The sequence below is a fragment of the Nipponia nippon genome, unplaced genomic scaffold (genome assembly GCF_047370975.1).
Source record: "Nipponia nippon isolate SJK-2023a ecotype South Korea unplaced genomic scaffold, ASM4737097v1 scaffold_10, whole genome shotgun sequence".
NCBI lineage: Eukaryota > Metazoa > Chordata > Aves > Pelecaniformes > Threskiornithidae > Nipponia > Nipponia nippon.
In genome coordinates, this window is record NW_028262291.1 from 29,937,521 (window position 1) to 29,952,880 (window position 15,360).

Here is a 15,360-nt window from a genome sequence, read left to right on the forward strand (position 1 = left end):
GCACCTATTGTAGACTCCTGCTCCGATTCCCTCATCTATTGGAACAAGTCTCTCTCTGTTGAGCATACAGGTAACCCCGTCTTCAGATCAGATACTTTATTTCAGTAACTTTGGTGCCTACAATGGGTGATACAAGAATTCCTCTGGGTGTCCTAATTTTAAGTCACCAACCACAGAGAGGGTATGGCTGACTATAGTGAGGCCCATTTTTAAAAACTGGCTGTAGCACATTGTAAATGACACAAATTAATTGAGGCAGGGTCATACTCAAGAATAATGTATTTTACTGGATTAGTGACAAAGGAGCGGGACTTTTTGTTCTGAGGTCAATCTCTGCTTGTAGGTGACTGCTACTTAAGTGCAAACAGCGGTGACATCAGTTCAGCCTTGCGGCACAGAGCCCCTACCTCAGGAGTGAGCTTTTGCTGGTTAGTCTTTCAGCAGAGTCTCTGTCTGGAAAGTCCCACAGTCTTGTCTGGGAGGTATCTGTGTTTGGAGCAAAAGGCTGCAGCATCATTGTGGAATGTGATCTGTTACTGTGTCCTGCAGAGTCAAAGAACACAAATAAAAACCTTCTGAAGTAGTTAGAGGCAGAGTTTTCCATTTCTGTGTCCATAACAATTTTCTCTGAGCATCATTGTGCTCTGGCTTCCTTTCCAGTAAGCCACTGCCTAGTGAGGTGTCCAGAAAGAGATCTAGATTCAGAAGAAAAGCTGTTGATCAAGATCCAAAGTAACTCCTTAATAAAAGGACGAATGCAGCCCTTGGGCAAGGCCCCTCCCTGGGAATAACCTGATGCCAGCTGCAGTACAACTGAAAGGCTGCACCCTGGGCATTCTCCTGCCAGGTCATGACATTGCAAGGTGGCAGGTGATGTGTACTGCTGTCTAACAGAGGCAAAAAGGACAGCTCAAAATGCCCCAGACTAAGGACACTTTCTCATTCTCTCATCTTTCTCTCACCATCACTTGATAAAACCACAGTTCATTCTTGAAGGAAGTGAGAATGTACCTATATTATTCTGTAGTGATTGCAGCCAGTCCTCCATCAGTGACTGAGAAGGTGCTGCGAAGAAATACTCTGCCCCATCTCTCAGCCTGTAAATAAGGATAGGAGAAGGTGAATTCTAGTTAGCCTTGCCTTATACCTGCTGTCCTTATGAGTGGGGCAAGCACTGTAAGATTTCAGTTATGCCTCCTAACAAAATACAGTCTTAGGTGACTGTAGGCAAATACAACCATACAGGTAGCTGTGTAGGTTTTTATTAGTGTACTTCTCCATACAACTTACCGCAACATGAAGGTATTCTCTTTCCTGATGTAATTTACCAGCTTCTCACATTTGGCACCAGGAATGCTGAGGGACAGGAGTGTGGATGTGTTCTGAAGGAGGATGAAATTATAACAAAATGTCTTCTGTGTCTTTTCTGCTAGGATTCAATTTCATACCAACCTGCAGGCTGACTACACACCCATACTATCTTTTTCTGCTTTATAACTAGGATCACTGAATAGGAAGAACCACAGAGGAACAATGGACTACTGCATTACATCTTGAAGGCAATGCTTGAATAAAATACTTCTTTTAAGGAATACGTTTGAAAATTTCTGAAAGCTTATTATTCTGCCTTATAGTTGGTATCAGTTGAACAATTATTGAATTTTCACTCAGCTGACATTTGAAAGAGAACTGATTACCCCAGCCCCAAAGCAAAGCAAATGTAACTCTGTTTTCTTTTAAATGCATTTTTAGATAGGTAAACACAGAGATTACTAGAAAGATTCAAAAACCAAATTACCTTAGATGCTTCTTTTTCATCATTATAGAAATCAAGCTTTAATCCATCAAGTTTTACGTAGAAGGATTTCCAAGACCTTGAGCCTGGCTACATGAATAGAAATGGTAATAAAATCCCATTATTAGCTATATATTTTATTGGAGTAGTGAAATCTTTCATGTGCAGCTTCCACAGGAAGCCAGGAGCTGCCCAGATTATGATCACAGAAGCTGTCTTAGTCATGATTATCTCCTAGAAAAACAGAACCTGCTGTAGTTTCTGGTGTGGGTGATTCAGGAAGGATATCTCTGTGAGTCATGACTGAACAAATGATATAACATGGTGCAAGCAAGCTCTACACCATGTTGTGGTCAGCAACATCTTTGAGAGAAGGTGGGTAATCAATTATGTCTATTTCTGGCCACTAAAAGCTGCACTTTCTTTCCAGCTGGAACGCTGGCCCTTGCCTGCTGGTCACAGTCTAGTTTTGTTAAGTGTGTAGTTCCAATCTAATGTGGCTGCTGAAATTCTTCTTCATTTCCTAAACTAACCCCAGTGGAATGCTACTGAACACTGTGCAAAAGCAGCTGCTATTTCCTACCCCAACTATGTACCAGTGAAAGGTTAGCCTAGTGCCATGAGACCCTTCTGGATGAAGGATCCTATTACTTGTGTATATTCTTATTTTGTTATGCCAGTGAATCAAGTTGACAATTTGGTCATTCAGAGAAAAGGAAGGAAAAAGTCCTGAGGAAGATGAGTCATAGTTTTTCTTGTTTGGCAAGATGGAAGTTCAGTATCATAGCAGACTAAATTCAGTGTATCCAGAAGACAGGAAAAACTAACTTTCTCTTCCAGAAGATGGAGTCCATACTACATTCAATTTTTTAGAGGTCTTTCAAGTTAAAGGTTTCAGAGGAAATATTGTATGGGACAAACAACCCAAGACAACTTGTTTACATGCAATACCTCAGCAAACACTCAGATGTCTACAGATTGGTGGCAAATATTAGAAAATTTCCTGCTCTATTATGATCATTAGCCTACTGACCTGAAGTGATATCCTTTCCCAGGATAAGAATTTAGATTTCAGTTTCATTCAGCCCTGGATTAAACAAACCACTTCTTCAAAGATAAACAGAAACTTCAGTTCTCTTCTAGGACAGTTAGAAATTATAACCATTGGGAGCATGGGAATGAGGTCTTCCTCTGCCAACAAACCATCACATGCTGATACAAGCTTTTATTTTTTTTTTTAAATATCGATATTTTTTTTTCCAATTCAGTTGATATATTGAAACCTGTATTTATAATTAGGGGAACATAATTAACATGTTCATATAGCCCAGGCTCTGGTTTATAAATCCATTACATGTAGACAGACCCTGTTCTGCATGATTCCCATGACAGGCAAAAATTCCAGTGTCTCTCTTAAGGACTTGATCAGGTACTGCCAAAGTCAGTGGACACTTCTTCATGCATTTTAGTGGTAACTGAATTAAACCCACAGTCCTGAGCTCCTCTTCAGCAAGAGTTTATCCTGAAGAAGTCAGACCAGATCTGGACTATAACTCAAGGAAACATGAATTAACACAGAGTGATGGCATTTGTTTCTACCTGTTGTCTTCCTGGAAGGAGCTGGTCTCTCTTTTCTAGGAATCCCTCCATGTGCTGGAGACTTGCAGAAACCTGAGACATACAAGAACATTGCTGTTTAACTATCAAATGGCCCTTAAACATATGTTACAATTTCTGATGGTCTTTCTAGATAAATTCTACACAGAGAAACTCATCTCTACTGCCTCCAGCCTTTACATTCACAGCACAGCTAGAAATCCTCTCTAGGCTGCAGTCACACATCTGATACACTACCTAAATGAAGAGAATTCATGTCCTTCTAGAACAATTTGCTCATGGAATTTGCTCTATCATGGTGTATTCATTAATTAATATTATTTTTATATTATTAAATAAAATTTACAACTTAAATTGCTGAAGTTACTCATACCACCCCTGCAATAATACTGAGTTACACCAATGTAGTGTGTTGTACTGGCACACTTGGGTATGTGACAAACACATTCCTCTCAAAGTGCAAGAGGGGAAGGGAACGATTTCTACCTGTCCATGAGTTAACAGTGCATTTCCTGCCAGGGTGAGCAAACAGGAGATGCTGGTTCTAGTCTTGCACCAGGTCAGCTCTTTGGCAAGGGTCACTCAGTCCTGCCTCTCTCTGACTTCTAAACTCAGTGGATACTAAGCACCACTTCACATAAAGGGTATGGGTAAATCAGCAGTGTTGTGTCTTTGTGAGACAGCATCTCCTGGCTCTTGTTAAGTGCTCTGCTGAGTATTCAGCAGCATGAGTAACCTCTAGTTTGGGAAAGAAAACCAAAAATCAATACAGTTGTCAAGACCTAGGCTATAAAGCTGAGCAAATTAAAAATGCTTTTAAGCTATACCTAGCTGCTTAAGTCAATGATCTTTTTGGAAAATGTATCAAATGCAAAGGCACATAAAATGCCTGTTGCTGTTCGGATCCCTGAGCGTATCCACTGAAATGCCCACTGTATAGTAGTCTTTGTGCTTTTCATACAGAACTTCCTATATTTCATTACTTTAACTAGCACAGGATAGCAGTTTTGTGAGGAGAGCGCCAGGAATCCCTGGGACTTACCAAAGATGTATTCTCTAATCTCTCCCATGAGGATTTAGACAGCAGTAAGTTTGATGATTTATCTAGTGACCTTTGGGCAGGCTCGGGTGGACTTGCCATTAGTTTTGTCTGCAGGCTGGAGAAAGAGGAGCCTCTAGCGCTTTTTTCCTGAGGTGATAAAAGGCCTGTGGCATACGATTCTGACAAACTGCTGCTGCGTTGCTGGCTTATGGGAGTAGGAGATAAAGGAGAGCTTAAAGAACTGTGACTTTCCAACGATGTAGCTCGTGGACCCACCATCTTTGGTGTAGGGGGAGCGATAATCTCACTGAGCCTCCTCTCAGCTTTTATTTCTGTTCTGCTGCTGCTCGGCACTTCTGGGGCTCCCCCAGCAATGAATTGTTGGAATGTTGATGGAGACTTTTCAATGGGGGAGAAAATAGTTTCAAGTGGGGTCTTCCAGGACAGGCTGGGTAAGGACATAGATGGCAGTGGCATTGTGCTCTTTATCTCTGTCACTTTTGGTGGTGTATTCCTTTTGTCAGATGTTTTTCTTTTCAGAGAGGGAACCCGTAGAACCTTGCCTTTATCCTTCTGCTCACTCTCTTCTGTGTCCACTTGTTTCAGAAGATTCATCTCCCTCTGTAGGACACAAGTATTACATTTTTTAAAATTACCTTAATTGCATTTATGGGTACTTACCTAAGATTTTTTGTTTATTTTAAGCAGGAATAGTTTTTCAAATACACTCTCTCCTGGCATTGAATTTTAAGGCCTGTACCTCCGCTGGCATTCTTAGACTTAGAACTGAACTTAATTGCTATGTGCTGAGCATTATTTTATTGCTCAAACCATGAATACTGATGGCAGTTAATCTCAAATACAGTGAATCCTGCCCTTGCTAAGTTCTCTAGAGGCTGAGTCTTTAATAAGCTCTAGAGAAACTATGCTTCTCTTCTGTGGCCCTGCTTCTTTAAGTTTGCTGTAGGAACAGTGGGTATCTAGGGGTGTTCTCATGGAAAATTTTAGAGTGGAGGACCTTCGCCTCTTCATTTGGCCAATTTGCAAACCACTGACCAGACTCCGCTAAGCTAATTTTTAGCCTTATGCCAAACACAAAAACTATGTTTTGCTGGTTATTTCAGGAAAATAGTTTTAAAAACCAGTGAAACAGGATCTGGGAGGCTGACTGAATATTTTTGATACCTAATACAATGCACTGTAGAACTCTGATGCCAGAAAGAAAAAAGCCTATCTCTGCCTTGGTCTCCCTTTATTTTGAGCCCATTGCTACCCTCCAGCACTGTCAGGTGGCTGCAGTTCCCTACTGAAATCCTGAACGAATCAAAATCTCTCCATCTGGGTAGTGAGGGATCACCCTGTTTCTCATATAGCAGTGCACACTACACACCCTTTTTGCTGCTCCTGGCAAAAGAAAGCTTCCACTTCTCCCCTAGAGCTTTTGCAAGCTAGTTGGACTCTTTTGATCCACATACAGGTCTCGTTCTCAGCTGCTCTATCTGCAATATCTCAGCTTTGATCACTCATTTACTCCATCTCAGCACAAGAGTTCATTCTTACATGGAGTGACTGAGCCCCAAACATTCAAGGACCCACATCATCCTGTCTCATACACAGCTCATCAGCCTTCTACTTCTCACCTTAGTTTTCCTGCTGAGCTGAGCAAATTTCTCCTCCTGAGCTGCAAGCATCTTCTCAAAATCATGGTGTTTCTTCAGTAATTCCTCTACTTCAGACACTGAATCCTGAATGGAAAAATTATCAGATACAGAAGTCCAAAATCAAGTCCATTGGAAGAGATTATGCCTAAGATTTTCAGATTTACCCATTGCCATTAGCCAAATGATGATTCTGAAATTTTTATGATTGAATGTCTAAACCCCTGGTAGTGTGTGAAAAATCTTAATTTACACTTTAAAAAAAAAAAAAAAGTTTGTAGCTTGCAGTCTATCTGCTGTACATGAAAAAAAGAGCTCAAATAATCTTTTTTTCTGTGAAGCCATGTGGTACCATGGCTTCCAACTATAACTGTTTACGTACAGATTAAGTACTTGGATTCCAGCTTGTGCGAGACAGAGAGTTTATTCCTGCCCTACAACACATGCATGTCATAAAACTTTTTCTTGCTCTCTGCTTAGTTTTTGATACCTGAGTTTATAACATTGTTTTCCCACCTTATAAACCAGCAGAAGACAGTCAACAATAAGAAAAAAAAACAAAACTATGGATGCTGGTGTTTAAATAGGAATTTACAGGCTAGCTATCAAGCCATCTGTGCAAAACATTCTACCAGCCAACACAAGGTGGAGAAAACCCCTTTTTCCTTTCAAAACAGGGTCTCAGCATGACAGGGAAGGTTGAACCCTCTGTAAGTTATCTCATTATGTGAAAAAATGGTCTGGAATTCTCCCCAGTCTTCTGCCACCCCCTGGAAGTCACCATCTTCTGAAGCCCATCGCAACGTAAAATGCAGCAACTGTCCTGGGCTCACTTCTGTAAGAAGACAGAGCTCCTGCCCTTTCTAATCTCCAGGGTGCATTACTGTTGAGATTGAGATTAACTTCATGCCCAAGCTGATACCTGCTCCAAGCACTCCATAGATGTTAAGAGACATTTCAATAGTGTTGCACTGTTGTTACTCACCCCATAGCTAGGATCAGAAAGAAAGCTCTCCTTGGCAGCCAGCCATGCTTCTGCTTGTTCTAGCTCTCTGCGGAGCAATTGAATCTCCCAGTTTTCTTCATATAACTCTTTCCTCATGTCCCAGCTCTCCTTTACCTTCTTCATCAGCTCTGACAGCTCTAACAGTTTTTCTTCAATCTAGAAAAATAAAATTTGCAATGACAGGAGGTGAAAAATCCAATCAGACTTTCCTGTGACAGCCAACTAGTGCATAATCTGCCCTCATGATCCAGAAAATGACCTCTAGATAATTTTGTTGTGTTAACATAACTTAGAAAGGATGTCTGAGTCCTCATTTTTCTTACTTCAATTCATTTAGCCTGTATGTTGTATAGCTATATATTATAATTGTATGTATATTCCACATACTGTAGGACCAATATTCTGCTATATGCTTTCCCATGACAAAACTTTATATCCAGGCAATTTGTATTATAGAACTAGTGAGAACCCAAAGATTCAACAAATACATCCATTTATGGCAAGGAGACAATGGAGAGCCTTAAACTCTGGAAAGTTCTCTCATTCTTTCTATAACAGAATTGTTGTAATCTTGCATAAATTCTGAAGATTTTTTTTGATGATGTGATCTCTGGATCTACTGACAGTATCAAGACAAGCTTGGGACCACTGCAAAGGTCAAAGGTACATAGATAACAGGATCACAGAAATATTAACATTCTTGCCCCTTTGGCTTTATCACATTTCTGAAGGATTACATAACTTCTGGTGTACTCAGGGACATCACTCCATCCTATAGTTGATTGCATTGTGATGTATTTTATCCTAGGTCTTCTGTAGTTAAATGCTAAAATCTCATTTATGTGGCACATCTTTTCTGTAGAATAGCAATACCTCCCTACCCCCCCACATAGCCATAATTGATCCAGTGACTATTCTTTTATGGTCAGCTTCAAAATCAGTTTTTAGAGGCATAAGAACTTTAAAAGGTGTTTTCTTTTGCTACATGTCACATGAAGTTTGCAGCTTTTAATACTAGAGAACCTGATTTTCCTGTTTAGTTCTGTTTTGAGAGACAAATGTCATCTTTGTTCACTCGTTTGTAAAATATTTAACTCATCAACACACCTCCACAGACATAAAATGTCCATTCTTCATCAGGTCACCTCCTGCCCGCTGCATTTCTTCGTATTTTAGCCACTGCTTCTCTATCTCACGCTTGTATTCCTCATGACGCTTGATAAGCAGTTCAGCTCCCAGGACATCATTTGCCAGTTCCTCAGATATCACTAGTGCATGCATCTCATTGGCCCAGGCCCTACAGAATAGAGTCAAAAGGGTAAAAACAGAAGGAATCTGAGTCTGTTGGATACTCAGGAATGCACACATCCCATGGCTGTGGACACATGTATACAGACTTTTATTTGCTCACAAAAGATATGAATATACAAATACATTGATGAAGGTTCACTCATGCATCTATGGATTTTTATAACTTGATATAATATTCCCAGTGCTGTTTCAATACATAGCCTGTTAGAAAGGCAGCTGCAGCACCTATACATACTGAAGCATTGTGCATTCAAATCCTCAGAAAGAAATGTAACTGCAAATGCCTAGGCTGTATACATTTGCCGTACTTTTATACATGGTACAGGGACACAGACTTTCAGATGTCCATCTAACCTTATCAACATGCATGAAAGTCCTTCATATGCATACAGAGCACTCATGCAAAGAAGCATGTTGATATATACTTTTTAAGGAAAATTTTCTACTCCATGAGCCTCAACTGGCATAAACCAATGCATCTTGATTTACCTGAGCTCAGGATCTATCCCTTAGCATAGTAAATGTCCAATAGGCTGTGGTAACCACTTCATCGTCTTTGCATTTCTACTCCTGTCATGGATTAACTCTTTTATTAACTACACTGAACTAAAAATGTCCATATTTCTTCTGTGAGAAATCCTGTTTAAAAAACAGAATTTCTGTCAAAAATCTATCAATTTTGATGAAAATGACATTAAAATGGTAAAATATAATATTTTAAGGTTGGTCTGCCACTTTGAGTATAGCATATTTCCATTATTTATTTCAATGTTTACATTAGACCTCTGCTTTAGTTACTTTGACATGATTGATTTAAACAAAATGTGACATTTAGCTCAACAGATCTTTTTTTTAAAAAGTATGTTTTGTAGATGCTTTACATTCAGCATTTTGTTCTAATTCAGATTAAAAATGGAAAAAAAAAATTGAATTTCCCAGCAATTGAATTCTTGCAAAAAACTGACCCCTAATAAGAATGGACAGAAGAGTGTGTGCATATGGGCAATGGCATTAAATACATGTATGCAAAACACCTTCAGCACTTGAGCAAGTGCTAACCTATTCTAGAAGGTTATCTTTAATGTAGCTGCTTTGACTCTGAGAAAAATGGGCACTGGTGTCTGCACAGGTGTACAAATTACTTGACTATCTAGCAGAGGCTCCCCCATCTTCCTACAGAATCAACAGTATTTTCAATTGGAATTGTGAGACTACCAAATCTATCCAGAGTGACTGAATTCTCCAAGACTGTCTAGGTAATAGTTTAAAAATGTGGGTTTGTCATGCACACTGTGCTGAGTGGCATGGTCATGTCTGGTGTGAGGTAAATTCTATGAAGTGCTGTTAATATGATGGCATGTATTATTATTCAAAGAGATTTGCAAGCAAGCTGCGGAGCACCTGGGACAGGAGTCAAATAACTGACAGGTGTAATTTAGGAAATCCTGTATGGGAAAGACAAGAAATAAGGCCCACTGCCAAACTCAAGGGGCCAACACATACATCAGCTCCCTGCAGTCATTGAAGTAGAGCTGGACTTGTTCTGCCTGACTGAGTCTTGCTTTCCTCTCCAGAAACTTCTTGTCCAGGTTTTCCCAGCACTCATCCACATCTGTGAGTCTCTCCATGATGTTTTCCTTGACTTGAGGGTATGTGCGGCTGAGGTGCCAAGCCTCTCCTCGAATCCGTTCCAGCTCTTTCATGATGGCTCCTAGATCTCTCTGGAACAGAGACAGAATGGATTGTAAGACCAAGTCACTACTTACATCTATCGAAAGCAGATTTTAAAGATGGTGCATATCTTTTCTAGCCACTGGCTGCACAGAGCCTGGAAATACAACTCTGTCAAGACTTTTCCTCTCACTTTCCTCCTAATGCCTTTTAACATTCATCATCAAGCATCAAAGAAGCTTCTTTAGATGTGACACTGATTATTTTGATAAGTGTGGAGCTGAAGTCTTTTGTAGTTCAAATGACACCTTTGCAATTATAATAACAATTTGGAGTAGATTTTAGAAAAGAAGCTCATCCTTAGAAGCAAAGGTATTAATAATATAATATCACACTGTTAAAAACAGGAGGAAAAGGCCCCCTTCTGTGAAACACAAAGAATATTTCAGGGTGCAATAAATTTACCTTTTGTTGGCCTGCAAACAAGGCACTTGAGAGGATTTCAAATCAAGCATCAGTCTTTTTTTTTTGCCATTTATGCTTTTCTGCCACTGCTTCATGACAGATCCCCTTACCTCTACTCCCTCAAGCTGGCTGAGAAGTGTCTGTACACCTGGAAGGTCATATCCATAATCTTCTATATCTACCACTGCCTCTTTCTCCTGCATCCAGCCCTTTACTTCATCCACATCATGATCATACTGGTGAACTTGCCGGGCTGCTCTGAGATTCTGGAATAAAGAAACAATTTAATGGTAATACTATATTTCATGTCTGCAGCACAAAAAAAGGGCAACCCTAATACGTCCTAATGCAGTACAGACTGAACAAGAGCGGGAGTGAAACACCTTCCCAATTAAGTCACCTGAAAGCGAGGTGTTCAAGCTAACCTAATTTCCCTAAGTTCTCTTTGTCAATAGAAAGAAACAGATGTCTCCAAAGAGCAATTTATCCCTACGTAAGATGAATGATCGAGGTGGAGAGCATGAATTGCCCTCTAAAGGTAGCTCGCTCAACCACAGAAAGTGTCCTAAAAAACTTGTTTGGAATAGAGGCCTACACTGCAAACAGTGAAAATAAGAGGAGTTAAGTGAAAATTAGGTTTTCTGAAATGAGAGGATTAAAAAATGTTCTCATACTATTTTACATTCAAACTATGTGTCCTCTCTGCTTTCCCAAACACATCTGCAACTGCAGTTTCACGAGAGCAGGTGAGCTGATTTAACAGCTAACTGCTGCCAAAAGGTAGGGGTTTTGGCTCTGTGTCCTCTATCACCTTCTCTCCCATACCCCTTCTGTGACTTCAAGTAACTAACTCAGCAAAAAAATCTGGAGAGTTTTCATCTTGTTTAATAAGCTGAAGTAGTTCAATAAAGAGTCCAATGAGTGCCAGAGCCGGCCTCCTGTTAGTGGTGGTAAACCATTAGATTGGCTTAGTTTTTCAAGAAACCAGAGCTAGCAGTGAATTAAGGAAAACAGAATTACTCTAGGCTGATAAATATCTTTCAAGTATAAGCCTTGCCAGGAACAGTAGGGTAGTGGCTACAAAGGGAAATGGATCAAGAAAGAATAGAACAGAATACACCCATTGCTCTTACAAACCTTGTGTTTCAACATCAGCAATGCACTGGTTTGGGAAAGAGAGAAGCACATGGGAAACTGCAGGGAATTCAATGGCCCAGTTTTTCACGTATTTCCTACCTCTGTTCTTGTCTGGACGGCATGGCATAGTTTCTCCCACATCTCATTGATTTGCTTTGTTCTCTTCTGGATGATGTCCAGCTTGCTGTGGCCCTCCTTCTCTAGTTTAGATGCTAACTCATTTAAGGAGACAACTTTGGAATGTCCCAGAGGTTTCACCTCATTTACAAAATCTTTAAACTTTTTCTCCAGCACCTGCAGGATAAATGGGGACACAGACTTAGGTATAAGAATTTCTGCCTACCTCTATAAGAGAGGCAGAAGGAATCACTTTCTCTATAATGTATAACACAAAAGTTACGTATTGCAGTTTACAAGTGCAAATCATTTGATAAATCCGGATGACCTGGAGTCAGAAGGCATCTATTGTCTTGATCATTTAACATCTTATGCCACAGAGAAAAATCACCCACATTCTGACAAACGGATGCTGCCCAGATCAAAAGAAACACAACCTGTTAGGCTGTCCACATATGCAGCACTTGTTGAGGAGTGGACACTATGTATTATAACTTTTCTGCACTGTGTGCCCTGAGGAGGAATTTATCCTTCAAATCAGCAGCTAAAGGGGTGAACGCTGCATCCCCATGTTTTCCACTAAAATTCTTACAAGACCATGGCCCTGGTCATGTCAAATTTTTTAGGCCCTGTCAAATTTATAATCAGGCCCAGCAGTGAAGTGTGCTGACCTCATCCCAAGAAAAAGCTAAGTTTCTGATGCACCTACTTTTTCTGTTGGAAGATGCTACCTCAGAGAGCCCTGTATAAGCAGAGAGAAACCAGTCTGAGTTCTTGCTGCAGAGAGAATGGGTTTGCTTAAGCTTTGTCACTGTAACATTCTTCACTGTCAGCAGCTACACAAAAATTGCAGCAAATATATTCCTGCTTTGCCATAAAATACGTACAATACCTTCTGTTTTCTGTTACCTCAACATCATCTAAGTCCTGCCCATAGTCATCGGACTCTGCTACAGACTGTTTACTGGAAAGCCATGCATCCACCAGCTGGAATTCTCTTTCAAATTGATAGAGCTGGAATTGTTCTTGCAGGCGTTTTCTCTGGGTCTCAGCCTTCTGTAGGAGAGACTGATAGTCTGCTAGGATCCCCTGGAGCTTTGAAAGTATGGCTGGACTGCAAAGAAAAAGAATCAGAAGGTATGTCTTTGTTTTACTGTTCTTTTTGAACATTGTCTTTTCTGACAGGTTGAATTTGCAACACCTTCAAAATACAGAAGAAACCAGATAACATCATGGAGTGAGTTATGCCAAGCTGTTAAAATCAGCTAGTTCAGGAAATTAAAGTATCTTATACAAATGGCTGCTCTTTTCACTTTCTCCTCCCCAGATATAAAAGCAAAGTGGCAATCAAAAACAGTGAACTGTCAAGAATGTCTGTTTCCTTACCCAAGCATAGTGGTTTTTGAACCTTTGTGGTAAAAGAGAACTAGATGACAGTTCCTGGAAATAGACAATGAACAAAGAAGCTGATCTGCACTAATTGGCCTGTTGTTAAAAAACAACAGTCATGAAAACATTAAAACAGCCATCAAGCTTTTTGGGGGCTGAGTGTGTGTGATGGTGGTGAAGGAGGGATTGATGTCCCCTGAACTCATATTTCTGAACGAACCATCGAACAGCTACTGAACTTTTCCACATTTGCCTTCTCTTGGCATTTCTGTTAGACCTGGAGCAGAAGCCTGTTTTCACTTTCCTACCTCTCTGGGCTGTCTTTGTTTATTAAGCTGGCACCTGTCTCCTGTACTTTCTCGATCCGGGGCCTGAAACCATCCATGTCCAGCTTGGTAGCTTCAAGTTTACGAAGTAAAGCTTGTGTGGATTCTTCATTCTTCCCGTAATCAGAGGTCTCCAGAATGAAGCTCCTCTCTGCCAGCCATGCCTCCACCTCCAGTAGCTGTATAAAATACAGGGATGAGCTCGAACACAGCTGTGATTTAGGTCAAGACAAAGAAAACTGGAAAGCAGTGGTACCCAAAGAGACACATCAGTGAAAACAGAGAGCAGCTTAGGTGCCTTCCTGTAATGCAATCTAGCAGACACTATTCAAAAACATGTACCCAGAACCCAGTAATTAAGATTACATGTTTATCCCTCGCTGCAGTTGCTTGGAAAAGTAACTGTTATTTTTCCACTGTATCCATATCTATCAGATATGAAAAACTGGGACAGTATGACTTCTGCTCCTATCTCAGCAGTTGCATCCATTCAACAATATAGGTGTCATCTTTTAAGCAAAGAAAGACCAAAATAAATCTCTCATGAACCATCTTTACCTCATTCAGGAATAGATGGGCCTCATATGACTGCATGAGCCGCTGTCTCCTCTCTTGAGCCTCTGCCTTCAAGGTTTCTACAGAAGTCTCAAGCTCCTTCAGATGCTCCATGATCTTGCGAGAAGCTGAGTGGCCTCCCCTTACAAGTTTCTGCCCTGTACTGAGCACTGCTTTGGTCAAAGCATCCCGACTGCTTATCTCATTCTCCAAATTCTGGAAGGAGTAAAGAGTAAAATAACAGGCCAAAAATAAAAGCTATGGAGATTTTTATACCAGATAATGTAGTCATGTAATTCCATTATAAACCTGTTTTCTATACATGAAGATGGGTCAGAGGTACAAAGTCTGAGTGAATGCTCAAAATGGAGTGGAGGAGTTTTCTGGGGTGAAGGAGTGATTATAGAAACCAAATATAGCCATGAAGTTTGGACCATGGTGTGTATCCACCTCAGAGTGTGGAGGGAAGAGGTTCTAACCTCAAAACTCTTATCTGTAGATTCCACTGAGATATACCCACTTCCACCCCAATACATGGTGTTTCTTGAATTAAAATGTGTCTAGGGAAGAACAATCAATTCAACTGCTCATCAGTATTTATCACTTACCAATACCTTTGTAGAAAATGCAGCTTTGCATAACAGCCATTGCAAACACTGTGGGTACACATAGTACCAGGCAGCCAAGAGGACAAGCAGAGAAGAAAACTACCTGAACCAGTTCTCAAAGACTTTACTTGAAATTAATTTTTGAAGACTGGTAGATTTTAAAACTCTATGCATTCCTCCATATACCCCCTCATATGATATTTGCTTGGGTGGGCAAGGACCATGCCATCAATTTGTCTGTGGGTGGATGTGCATTCCATGGCTAACTATGCCTGAGCACCTTAAGCACAAACAAACCCCACCATTTTACAACCGTTCTGTTTATTTTCATAGCTGTGAAACAGGCAGTTTCAGAGTTAGACTACAGTGCTGTGTTAATGTAGAAGAGACGCCCTCTCCGAGGAGAGGAGTTGCTTTTTCAACTTAAGTATCAGACTTGGCTGGAAAAGAGCTCTGATTCTAATCTTGCCTTTAACTTCCCCCTATTAATTTCAAGACAGCCACTATGTTGTTGAAAAGTGACACCGTATCTGACCCCAGCAGAATGGAATCCAGTGGCAAAGATTATAAAACATCTTGTACTGTGTATTAATAATAAGCTAGCAGCATGAAGAACAACTTTGCAGTTGAACATTTAGGAACATGTATTCACAGTACTTCATT

General features: G+C 40.4%; 2 protein-coding genes across 2 annotated transcripts in view; one reads left to right on the plus strand and one right to left on the minus strand.

Moving 5' to 3' along the window:
- The window catches only part of LOC104020445 (acyl-coenzyme A thioesterase 1), a 126,243-nt gene that overhangs the window by 77,885 nt on the left and 32,998 nt on the right, over positions 1-15,360 (plus strand). The window lies entirely within an intron of this gene.
- SPTBN5 (spectrin beta, non-erythrocytic 5) overlaps positions 1-15,360 on the minus strand; it is a 108,270-nt gene that overhangs the window by 4,647 nt on the left and 88,263 nt on the right. The window contains exons 55-69 of the mRNA XM_009473764.2: positions 14,093-14,305; positions 13,517-13,713; positions 12,729-12,933; positions 11,802-11,996; positions 10,676-10,831; positions 9,933-10,150; positions 8,226-8,415; positions 7,098-7,274; positions 6,095-6,199; positions 4,455-5,075; positions 3,395-3,466; positions 1,799-1,885; positions 1,291-1,382; positions 1,012-1,097; positions 408-543 (exon numbers count right to left, since the gene is read on the minus strand). Coding sequence (XP_009472039.2) covers positions 408-543; positions 1,012-1,097; positions 1,291-1,382; positions 1,799-1,885; positions 3,395-3,466; positions 4,455-5,075; positions 6,095-6,199; positions 7,098-7,274; positions 8,226-8,415; positions 9,933-10,150; positions 10,676-10,831; positions 11,802-11,996; positions 12,729-12,933; positions 13,517-13,713; positions 14,093-14,305 — 2,750 coding nt within the window. The remainder of the gene's footprint in view (positions 1-407; positions 544-1,011; positions 1,098-1,290; positions 1,383-1,798; positions 1,886-3,394; positions 3,467-4,454; positions 5,076-6,094; positions 6,200-7,097; positions 7,275-8,225; positions 8,416-9,932; positions 10,151-10,675; positions 10,832-11,801; positions 11,997-12,728; positions 12,934-13,516; positions 13,714-14,092; positions 14,306-15,360) is intronic.